The following is a 12,025-nucleotide window of genomic DNA, read 5'->3' as shown; positions in this document are numbered from 1 at the left end:
TCATCTCTCATGACTGGATTTTTGTTTTTCTTTATCTTACCATATTCTAGGATTTCACGTCTAAGATCAAGAATGTACAATACACTTATGAGACCATCAGGGGAGTAAGGACACTAAAAGGATACACTATAAAACTGTTCAATTTTTTCCAGGTGTAATAAAGAGTTCTGGGAATTTTTTTTAAGTCCTTTTTTTCTTTTTTTAAAAAATTTTATTGAAGTATAGTTGATTTACAATGTTGTGTTAATTTCTGCTATCCAGCAAAGTGATTCAGCTATACATATATTCTTTTTCATTATGGTTAATCACAGGATACTGAATATAGTTCCCTTATATTATATATACATCCTATATATAATAGTTTGCATAAAGTCCTTTCCTTTTATACACACACACACACACACATATGTACACACACACTAAACTACAAGCATACCTCAAAGATTTTGCAGGTTGAATTCCAAACCACAGCAATAAACCAAATACCATAATGAAGCAAGTCACACAAAATTTTCGGTTTCCCAGTGCACATACAAGTTATGTTTACACTACACTGTGGTCTATTAAGTGTACAATATAGCTTTATGTCTTAAAGACAATGTACATACCTTAATTTAAAAATACTTTATTGTTAAAAATGCTAACCATCATCTGAGACTTCACCAAGTTGTAATCTTTGCAATAGTAACATCAAAGACCACCAGTCACAGATCACCATAACAAATATAAATAATGAAACAGTTTTAAATATTTCAAGAATTACCAAAATGTGACACAGAGACACAAAGTGAGCAAATGCTGTTGGAAAAATGACACCAACAGACTTGCTCAAGGCAGGGTTGCCACAAACCTTGTTAAAAAAAAAAAAAAAAAAGCAATATCTGAGAAGCACAATAAAACAAGGTATGCCTATATATAGGTAGGAAATGATGTGGTATCTGGGAGTTGCTTCAAAATAATACGGTGTGAGGACAGTGTTCAGAAATATAAATGCAACATAACAGATCACGAATTTATAATTACTGAAGCTGAATGATGGGTACATGTGGATTCATCACACTATTGTTTCTACTTTGGAATACATTTAACATTTTCCATAACAAAAAGTAAAATAATAATAATAATAATAATGCACCCAATATGTTTAATGGGTAGTTTCAATTTTGCAAGATGAAAAAGTTCTGGAGTTTGCTAACAATGTGAATATACTTAACACCACTGAAGAGCACACTTAAAAATGGTAAAGATGGTAAATGTTACATTCATTTTACCACAATTTAAACAAATTTTAATAACAATGGACCTAATATGACACAGAAAAAAGGACCTCTTGGAAAAGTGCAATGATTATTAACTTTCAAGGAATGGTAAATTCTCAAACATAGCTTGTCCCCTAAAGATATGTGAGGACAAAATGAGATTCGGGGCTGGAAGTTCTCGAACTTTTTGCAGAGCTGTTACTCTTAGCAACTGGCAGGCAGGCTGGGCTGTAGCTCCATTCTGCACTTCTGTCCCAGTGCTCTGCCACTGCCGCCCAGTATATCAAGCCTACCCCAACCAGAATCCTTCCCTATGTTAAAGTTCTAATGCTCCAAACCTAATCTATGTTAGGAGAGTGGTTAAAGAGGGGTGGGGAGGTCTTCCTGACCAGAGGGAAACACAAGGTGCTTTGGAAATGCTGGCGTCTCAGTGCTGGTGACAGAGATATTTAGCTTATGAATAATCATGCAGCTGTACACTTAAGACATGCACTTTTTTATATCTATATTATACTTACCTTTTTAATTTTGTACTTCCCAGATACAAACTGATAGTTCAAGGAATGACTCAGGACTTGTTCCAGGAAGAAAACTGGGTGGGTCTGACCATCAGACAAAGTGACAATTGACTAAAGACTGCTGGGGAAAAAGAGACTGGTTCCCAATGTTCCCAGATTATGGAACCAGACTCTGATTTACAAGACTTTCCAAAGTGTAGTCTGGAGGCCCACTCTTGGAAAGGTCATTTGCTATGGCAGGGCAAGAGTTCACTACAGATGCTAGCCTCTCACACAACAGGCAAAGAGAATATTCTGACAGAAAGAGGCTGGGGAGTTATACCTGGGCCTAGCTCCATCTCTGCCAAAGGACAGCCCACAGGTCCTGGGCAAGTCATTCTGCCTTAGTTTTACATAAATATGGTATCACAACGTGGGCCACCCAACTTCAAACAGCTGTTGTAGCAAGTAAATGAGGTCATACATGGAAGAGCTTTGCTAAAGTTAAAAGCTTTTGCATAGGCATCATTACAATTTCTGACTTCACACTAAATAGGGACAAAGTGACTATCAAAGAGGAGGGTCCTGGGTGAATTTCTCTTACTCTCTCCTTGAACACTTCTATAAGTGGAACAGTAACCTGGCAAACTCGATTTGGCTCACACCTAGAACAGAGAGCCCAGCCAAGGAAAGATGCACACTCAGTGTTTGGATGGAAGAGGGCACACACGCCACTGCTGTCAACATACCTGCTCTCCAGGGGCTGGCGGCTGCCCAGGCAGCACCACACCACAGACAGCAGTCACCCTGGAGGAGAGGTCAGCTGAAACAAGGTGTCCTTGTAAATACTGCAGCTCCTTCTCCTTACGCCAAAGGGAGGCTTCTGGATTGGCCAACACCAAGGCTTTCTCTAAGTCCTGCAGCTGGGCCTCTTCTAGTAACCTGAGGAAAATGAGGATCTCATCAACTACTCTAACGCCCAGTAAAGCCACATCGAGATCTCCAGGAATGCTCCTGCTTACCTTAACCTGAAATGGATCAGTTCCTCACTATTAAAAATCTTCTTAAGGAATGATAACTTGTGCTCTTCATTCATACAGGTGACCAAAGAAAGACAATTGGCTGTGTACCTGGAGAAAACCAAAGTATATAAACTCAGGACCTGCAGCTGATTCTAAAGAATAAAGAAAATTTGCTAGCCAACTGAACACTAGAAAAGGAAATCTTATAATTAACACAGGGAAGGGTAGAAAACACAAATCAGGCAAAATAAATTCACCTAATGGAACACAAAACAATGGAATTCCACTCATACCATCTGATTTCCCTCTGAAATGACACGTGAAAGGGAATAAGAACCCCAAAGGGACCAGAACAAAAATGACGCCTTTTAAAAGGTTCCCCTTCCCTCCTCATGCACACAACTCCAGACTCCCTCAACCATCCCCACACTAGAAGCACAGGAACAGCCCAACAGCTACGCACCAGCGGACCAAGGTGTCATGGCTCCTGAGGAGTGGGATGCACACGCTCCAGTCCCAGAGCTCCCGGAACACAGACTGCTCTTGCTGCAGAAACTTGTAAGCTGCTTCCATCAGGTCCCGGAGCTTCATCCGCCTGCGCCCATACCGGACTGGATTTGCATCTGAGCTCTCTAGGAAGAGTCTTTGAAAGACTGGAGAAGTGTCCTTGAAATACTTCAGGGCAAACCTTCAGAAAGAAAAAGAACTTTCATTGCTTGGTAAGAATATCGAAGTATACATATCCACTTAATGAGACAACGGAACATAACAGTAACTCCCAAGGGTTTGAGAACCAAAAGAGATGAATGCTTAAAGCCACCTAGTCCTAAGTTTATATTCTGTTCAAGTTCAGGAACCAGAATTGCAGCATGAGATATCTAAGAGGAAACAAAAACCACAAGAACTTATCACAAGTGTTTACTACTGAAAATAAACTCATTTTCAACAAATATTTATTGACTTCTCACTATGAGTCAGACACTGTGTTTCAGACACTGTGTTAAGTCCTGGAGATACAAAACCAAGAAGATACTTTCCTTGAGGAGCTTGCTATCTAGGAAGGAAGAGAGTCACAGAAACAAGGAGAGGCACAAAGAAAACAGATTCAACTGAAGCTGGGAGAGTCAAGAAGAGATGCTTTGGCTGCACCTTAAAAGATGAAGAGGTGATCCTCATGAGAGGCAGTAAGATTGGAAAAGAGGGACAAAAAGCTACAAGACAGGGCTTCCCTGGTGGCGCAGTGGTTGAGAATCTGCCTGCCAATGCAGGGGACACGGGTTTGAGCCCTGGTCTGGGAAGATCCCACATGCCGCGGAGCAACTAGGCCCGTGAGCCACAACTACTGAGCCTGCGCGTCTGGAGCCTGTGCTCCGCAACAAGAGAGGCCGCGATAGTGAGAGGTCCGCGCACCGCGATGAAGAGTGGCCCCCGCTCGCCGCAACTAGAGAAAGCCCTCGCACAGAAACGAAGACCCAACACAGCCGTAAATAAATAAATAAAATTAAAAAAAAAAAAAAAAAAGCTACAAGACATACAGGAAATAATTAACAATGGCAATAGTAAGTCCTTCTGCATCAGTAATTACTTTTAATGTAAATGGTTTATTCACAATCAAAAGACACAGATTGGCTCAATGGATATAAAAAAAAACAGCATCAAACTGTATGCTATGTGCAAGAAACCCACTTTGGATCTAAGACTACACATAGGGTGTAAGTGAAGAGATTAAAAAAAAAATTCCATGCAAATGGTAATCCAAAGAGAGCAGGAGTGACTATATTAATATCAGTCAAAACAGACTTTAAATGGATAGAATAATGAGACAGAAGATCAATAAGGAAACAGAGGACTTGAACAACACTATAGACCAAAGGGACCTAACAGACACATACAGAATACTCTACCCAGCAACAGCAGAATATATATTCTTCTCACATGCACATGGAACATTCACCAGGATAGGGCACATGTAAGGACGCAAAACAAGTCTCAACAAACTTTAAAGTACTGAAATTACACAAAATACCTTTTGTATAATAATACAAAATATTACAACAGAATGAAACTAGAAACCAACAGCAGAAAGAAAACTGGAAAATCCTCAAATATGTGGAAATTAAACAACACACTCTTAAACAACCAATGGATCAAATAAGAAGTCACAAGGAAAATTAGAAAGGACCTTGAAACAAATGAAAAGAAAAATACAACACACCAAAACCTATGGGATACAGCAAGAGCAATGGTAAGAGGGAAGTTTATAGCTACAAACATGTATATTTTAGAAGATCTCAAGCTAACAACCTAACTTTACACCTCAAGTAACTAAAAAAGAATAAACTAAACCCAAAGCTAACAAAAGAAAGGAAATAATAAAGATTAGAGCAGAGATACAGACTAGAAAAACAACAGGGAAAAAAAATCAACAAAACTAAGCGTTGGTTTTTGAAAAGATCAAGAAAAGTGATACACTCTTAGGTTAACTAAGGAAAAAATAGAAGGCTCAAAAAAACAACAGAGGGCTTCCCTGGTGGTGCAGTGGTTGAGAGTCTGCCTGACAATGCAGGGGACGTGGGTTTGAGCCCTGGTCTGGGAGGATCCCACATGCCGCGGAGCAGCTGGGCCCGTGAGCCACAACTACTGAGCCTGCACGTCTGGAGCCTGTGCTCTGCAACGGGAGAGGCCACAATAGTGGGAGGCCCGCGCACCGCGATGAAGAGTGGCCCCCGCTCGCCGCAACTAGAGAAAGCCCTCACACAGAAACGAAGACCCAACACAGCTAAAAATAAATAAATAAATAAATAAATAAATAAATAAAAAAACAGAAATGAAAGAGGGGACATTACGGTTGCCACAGAAATAAAATAGACTAAAAGGAATACTATGAGGGAATTCCCTGGCAGTTCAGTGGTTAGGGCTCCATGCTTCCACTGCAGGGGGCATGGGTTCGATCCTTGGTGGGGGAACTAAGATCCCGCATGCCACATGGCGTGGCCAAAAACAAAAAAAAAAACCACAGACACACACAAAAAATTAACAATTGTTGGTACGGATGTGGAGAAGCTGGAACCCTTGTGCACTGTTGGCAGGATAACATGGTGCAACTCCATGGAAAACAGTACAGAGGTTCCTTTAAAAAAAAAAAACAAAAAAAACAGGGGGCTTCCCTGGTGGCGCAGCGGTTAAGAATCCACCCACCGGGCTTCCCTGGTGGCACAGTGGTTGAGAATCTGCCTTCCAATGCAGGGGACACGGGTTCGAGCCCTGGTCTGGGAAGATCCCACATGCCGTGGAGCGGCTGGGCCCGTGAGCCACAATTACTGAGCCTGCGCGTCTGGAGCCTGTGCTCCGCAACAAGAGAGGCAGCGGTAATGAGAGGCCTGCGCACCGCGATGAAGAGTGGCCCCCGCTTGCCACAACTAGAGGAAGCCCTCGCACAAAAACGAAGACCCAACACAGCCATAAATAAATAAATAAATAAATAAAAATTAAAAAAAAAAAAAAGAGTCTGACTCCATTTAAAAAAAAAAAAAAAAAAAGAATCCACCCACCAATGCAGGGGACACGGGTTCGAGCCCTGGTCCGGGAAGATCCCACATGCCGCGGAGCAACTAAGCCCGTGTGCCAAAACTACTGAGCCTGTGCTCTAGAGCCTGTGAGTCACAACTACTGAAGCCCACGCACCTAGAGCCCGTGCTCCGCAACTAGAGAAGCTGCCACAATGAGAAGCCGGCGCACCACAATGAAGAGTAGCCCCTGCTCGCCACAACTAGAGAAAGCCTGCGCGCAGCAACAAAGACCCAACGCAGTCAGCCATCCATCCATCCATAAATAAATAAATACATACATACATACATAAATTTTATTTAAAAAATAATAATAAATAGGGACTTCCCTGGTGGCGCAGTGGATAAGACTGTGCTCCCAATGCAGGGGGCCTGGGTTTGTTCCCTGGTCAGGGAACTAGATCCCACGTGCATGCTGCAACTAAGAGTTCACATGCCACAACTAAGGAGCCTGCCTGCCGCAACTAAGACCTGGCACAACCAAATAAATAAATAAATATTTACAAAAATAAAACTAGTATATCTTTTTTTCACCACAAAGCAAACATACTAATTTAATTACAGATTGAAATACAGTGAATCACATGACGCACTTATCCATATGGCCCAACAATCCCACTTCTAGGTATATAGCCAAAAGAACTGAAAGCAGGGTCTCAAAGAGATGTTTGCACAAGCATGTTCATAACAGCACTATTCACAATAGCGAAGAAGTGGAAGCAACCCAAATGTCTTTTGACAGATGAATAAATAAAACTGTGGTATATACATACAATGCAATACTGTGTAAACTTAAAAAGGAAGTAAATCCTGTCACATTCAACAGCATATATGAACCTTTAGGACATTACGCTAAGTAAAGTAAGCCAACCATAAAAGGATAAATACTGTATGATTTCATTTATATTAGGTATCTAAAGTAGTCAAATTCACAGATACAGAAAGCAGAATGGTGATTACCCAGGGGCTGGGGGAAGCAGCACAGGGGAATTGTTTAGAGAGTATAAAGTTTCAGTATTGCAAGATGAAAAACGTCTGGAGATCTGTTTTACAACAATGCAAATATATTTAACACTACTGAACTGCATACTTAAAAATGGTTAAGATGGCAAATTTTATGATTTTTTTTACCATAATAAAAAAAAGTATGTGCATTTTTAAGAATGAAAATAAACTTTAAAAACTTAAACATACTATACAGAATTTATGTATACTGCAAACATGGTGATTCTCAGTAGATTCAGATAGTAAATGATGTAGAAGCACATCCTTGTTGTTTCTACTGTACTCCTTGGCATGTTGAGTAGAAGGAAACCCAGGAAGTTTGAAAAGGAATCAAAGCAAACTCCTCTGTGCCCTGTATGTATTGGTCTACAATGAAAGCTATTAGTTTAGCTCTTTCTGTACTCTCATTACCCAGGTCTACTCTGAAGTGGGACTAGAACAGGGAGTATGTCAACAGTAGGTATTCCTATCCCAAATGTAAAGCTAAGGAAACTGAAGTGGTTAGTTTATTTGCTCAAGGTCACAAAGCTACTAAGCGTAAAGAGGCTATCTGAATCCAGGCTTTCCAACTCCATAATCAGATGTGTGATTCAGTTGCTCTACTACAGACATGAAGAAAGTAGATTCATCAAGAGTTGGGGTTTTCTAGATAGATAAGAACACTGAACCGACAGACAAACAAGCAGATATTAATAGAAAGACAGCAACCATAAGGTCAAAAATAGAATTTTAAGCCACATAAGGAAGGTACAAACTGGAAAGAGCTGATTAACAGGAAGAAAGAATTGGCAGTCCCAGTGAGGAGAAAGGCTAGTGTGTTAAGTGAACTAGTGGGAGAGGAGATAGCAGTCTGGGAACGGAGCGTTTGAGCCAGTGACTTGTAAGGTGGTGGTGCAGATGTGAGCTAGACCCAGGGTGTGACCACTGCAGTGAGCAGAGTAGGTGAAATGAACACAGAAGCCCACTGGAGATTAACTAGTCAAGGAACAACGGAGTCAGCACTGCATGGATATTCCAAGTGTGACACAGGAGCTGGGGTGGGGAAGAAGACGATGGGCCAGTTGCCAAGTTCTTCAAAGAAGGAAGAGGAGCTCAGAAGTTCATCAGTGATCACAAGAAAGCAGCAGCAGAAAATAAAGCAGAAGATGGCAGGTGTCATGGCAACAAGAATGTCCAGAACACTTCACAGAACAGAAAGGAGGACACCCATTAAACATGCAGACTGTGAGGGATGTGGAGGGTGCGATTAAAGATTCCCTTCCCGGTTAAGGACCAACACGGACACAGTATCAAGACCACCGTAAATCAGTGAAGACAAGGAAGCAAAAGTAACATTCAGAGAAGAGGCTAAGTATACAGGGGAGTGTGCAGGTTATGGAGCACACGCAGGGAAAGGGTTTGGGTGAGGGAAGAGGCCTGGATGTCAGCTGGGTGGGACGATACAAAATGAGAATTCAGGAGATGGGTGGGAAGGCTTGGACTTCAATGAGCAAGCCAGGCCAACAGGAATAAAGGCTTTGTACATTAACGCTCATGATATTCTAAAGGAGACTGGACAACTGGGTCTCAGGAGATTCAGCTGTGCGGACTTCCCTGGTGGTTCAGTGGTTAGGACTCCCCGCTACCACTGCAGGGGGCACAGGTTCAATCCCTGGTTGGGGAACTGAGATTCTGCATGCCGAGCAGCACAGCCAGAAAAAAAAAAAAAGATTCAGCTGTGGCTTGGAAGAGAGACATGGCAGCTGTAGTGTGGGAGGCTGATCGTCCACTAGCTCATGGGCAGCTGGTGTTGGCAGTGCATGTGGAATCAATGGACAGCAACAAACATGTAGGAGATAAGCAGTAACCAAGTCATCAACCCGACCCAAGAGGTCTTTGACGATAAGGGGAAATGAACAGAGCGGACTGGCAATGGCTGTAAACCTGTGTAGTAGAAGGCTTCCCCACAAGGGAAACAGACTGTGGTCCACTGTAAGTATACAAAAGGAGGATGGGTTGATATTCCCTCCTGAACTTAGGTGACTACAGCACCCTTTTCTCTAGAGACCCACCATTTTCAGAAAGTGCTCTAAAATTCTGATCCAGGCAGTGATGGATGGACCAGTAAAGCATACTTAGGCAGAGAATAACATGATCAGATGTTTCCCTGGAGAATATTCGAAGTCTATGGAGAATGGTCTCTTTCCAGGGATAAAACAAAGAGTCATAAGGTCTAAAATGCAACAAGAACCACTATCCAGTTAAACGTCTAATCTTGGATCAGCCACTTACTTGGGCAACTCAGCATCTAGAAGTAAGACCTGTGGTCCAGTTCTGGCTCTGACACTTAGAACAACTTAGTTAACTTAGTCAACCCTCTAAATATTTGAAATGGGACTAAGAGTGCCTGAATATGTCACAGTACAAAGATTAAAAAGATAATGTTTATCTACTTACTTACTCTAAAGCCTGTATAAATATGTGTTATTACTAAAATACCACCATTCTGTTCCAAAATCCACACTCCTAATTCACACAGCAGATCCACAGATTTTCATGCCCAAGGATGTTCAATGTCACGTTATACATCAAAAATTCAAAAACAACCTAATTGCCCAACAAACGGATAAGAAGTGGTAAAATACTACACAACTTTTAAAACAACTTTATTTACTGATGCAAAGATGTCCATATGTGACTAAATTTAAAAATAAGATGCAAGATAAAAATAATAATACGTGTTTTTATTAAAATTAGTATATAGTCAAATGTTTTTAGATTTTATTAAAATTTTATTTTGAAAATAAGCACACAAATGTTCTAAAATTTGCTGTGGGGACGGTTGCACATACCTGTGAATATACTAAAAACCACTGAATTGTACACTTACGTGGTATATAAACTACATCTCAATAAAGCTATTTTTAAAATGTGTGCATGTAAATATATCAGTGTGCACAATCTCAGATGGGTGCAAGAGTAAGAAAAAGAAAAGGGATTTGGGAGGAAACATACCAAACATAGCAGTTATCTCTGGAGAGTAGGATTTCTGGGTGGAGAGAGAGGACCTTTTGCTTTTTACGATTCTGTATTATTGAGTGTTACTTGAATATATTGCTTTTGTAATTAAAAGAGGATGTTCTTTTCCTCAGAAGAATGCCGCCAGAATAAGTAAAATAATTCTTGAAGGGGGGAAAAAAGTCTAAAATTAAGTGTGTGTTACCTTTACAACATTCCTGAACACAGTTTTGAAGCAGAGGTTTATAAAAGCATAACTACTTTTGGTCCCTCATTCCACTCTATGCCAGCCTGATTTCAGCATGATTGTCCATATATATACAGCACTTTACACATGAAGCATGCGCTACCATAGCATTCCACCTGCTATTGTTCACAAAAGACCATTACTAGGCCCACCTATTATTGCTCTTTCCAATCAAAGACATAGCACTAATGTGGATCCACATGTCCAGGACAACTGACAGCAAATGCGAAACTGAAGCCAAGAAATTAACCCAGTACAACCCAAAGGAACTTAGGTGATTACCGTAGTCCCCCCGTTATCCACGGGGGATGGGTTCCAAGACCCGGAGTGGATGCCTGTCACCACAGATAGTACTGAACTCTATACACACTTTTTTTCTATACATACATGCTTATGATAAAGTTTAATTTATAAATCAGGCACAGAATATCCAAATTGTCAGCAACACTACTCCTGTGCTTTGGGGCCATTATTAAGTAAAATAAAGGTTACTTGAACACAAGCACTTTAATACCACAACACAGATGGCTACTAAGTGACTAGTGGGTGGGTAGCAAATACAGCATGGGTATGCTAGAGAAAGAGATGACTCATCCAGGGCAGGACAGCACAAGATTTCATTGTACTACTCAGAACAGCATGCAACTTAAAACTTATGAACTGTTTATTTCTGGAATTTTCCATTTAATTTTTTTGGGTATGACTGACTTCAGGTAACTGCAACCATGGGAAACAAAACCACAGATAAAGGGGGACTGCTGTATTCTTTCCCTCCTGGGAGTATAAATATAATCATTAGCTATAACATGCTGTTCAGATCAAGTTCTGTGTAAATCAGTCAACAAATACATGAATGGCTCCAACAGGATGAGTGGGCAGCACCACAAAGTAGAAAAAAAGAGCATGGGCTTTGGAAGCAGCTAACCTAGGACTGAATTCCAGCTCTGCCACTTCCTAGCAAAGGGACTTTGGGCAAGTTATTTAGCATCTCTGAGCCTCAGTCTCCTCATCTGGAAAATGGGAATAACACCTAACCTCTGAGGGTTGGAGACAATGCCAATAAAATGTGACAGTGGTTGTTGTAGTCCTCATCATTAATGAAAGGCAGTTTCCACAAGATTTGCATGCCATGGTTGAAAGGACAGTGTGTTAAAGGGACTCGCAAGGACCAGGGAGAGGGGAGAAACAAGAAAGGGGGAGCAAACTAAAAAAGCAAAGAACTAAAAGGTGCAAAATATAAGAGTAAAGTACAATCAGAACTTATAAGTAAGGTTACACTCAAGAGAGAACACTAAGGGGAAAAAAAAAATCACCACATAATGTAGTATTAGCCATCTGAAACCATCTACAAAGCTACAGCTGAAGAAATCCGGGAACACAAGAATGGAAAGTTAGGAACAGAATTAGATGATTTTTCAAAAATAGAACTTTG

The 12,025-nt window shown here is 40.9% G+C and overlaps 1 protein-coding gene across 1 annotated transcript in view; it reads right to left on the bottom strand.

Annotated features, from left to right (window-relative positions):
- Positions 1 to 12,025, bottom strand: part of MDN1 (midasin AAA ATPase 1) — a 158,912-nt gene that overhangs the window by 134,930 nt on the left and 11,957 nt on the right. Inside the window, exons 3-5 of the mRNA XM_007195955.2 lie at positions 3,242 to 3,466; positions 2,779 to 2,886; positions 2,506 to 2,698 (exon numbers count right to left, since the gene is read on the bottom strand). Coding sequence (XP_007196017.2) covers positions 2,506 to 2,698; positions 2,779 to 2,886; positions 3,242 to 3,466 — 526 coding nt within the window. The remainder of the gene's footprint in view (positions 1 to 2,505; positions 2,699 to 2,778; positions 2,887 to 3,241; positions 3,467 to 12,025) is intronic.

Source organism: Balaenoptera acutorostrata, chromosome 14 (genome assembly GCF_949987535.1).
Source record: "Balaenoptera acutorostrata chromosome 14, mBalAcu1.1, whole genome shotgun sequence".
Taxonomy (NCBI): domain Eukaryota; kingdom Metazoa; phylum Chordata; class Mammalia; order Artiodactyla; family Balaenopteridae; genus Balaenoptera; species Balaenoptera acutorostrata.
The sequence above is the reverse complement of the archived record's forward strand: the minus strand, read 5'-3'. Positions and strand labels throughout refer to the sequence as shown.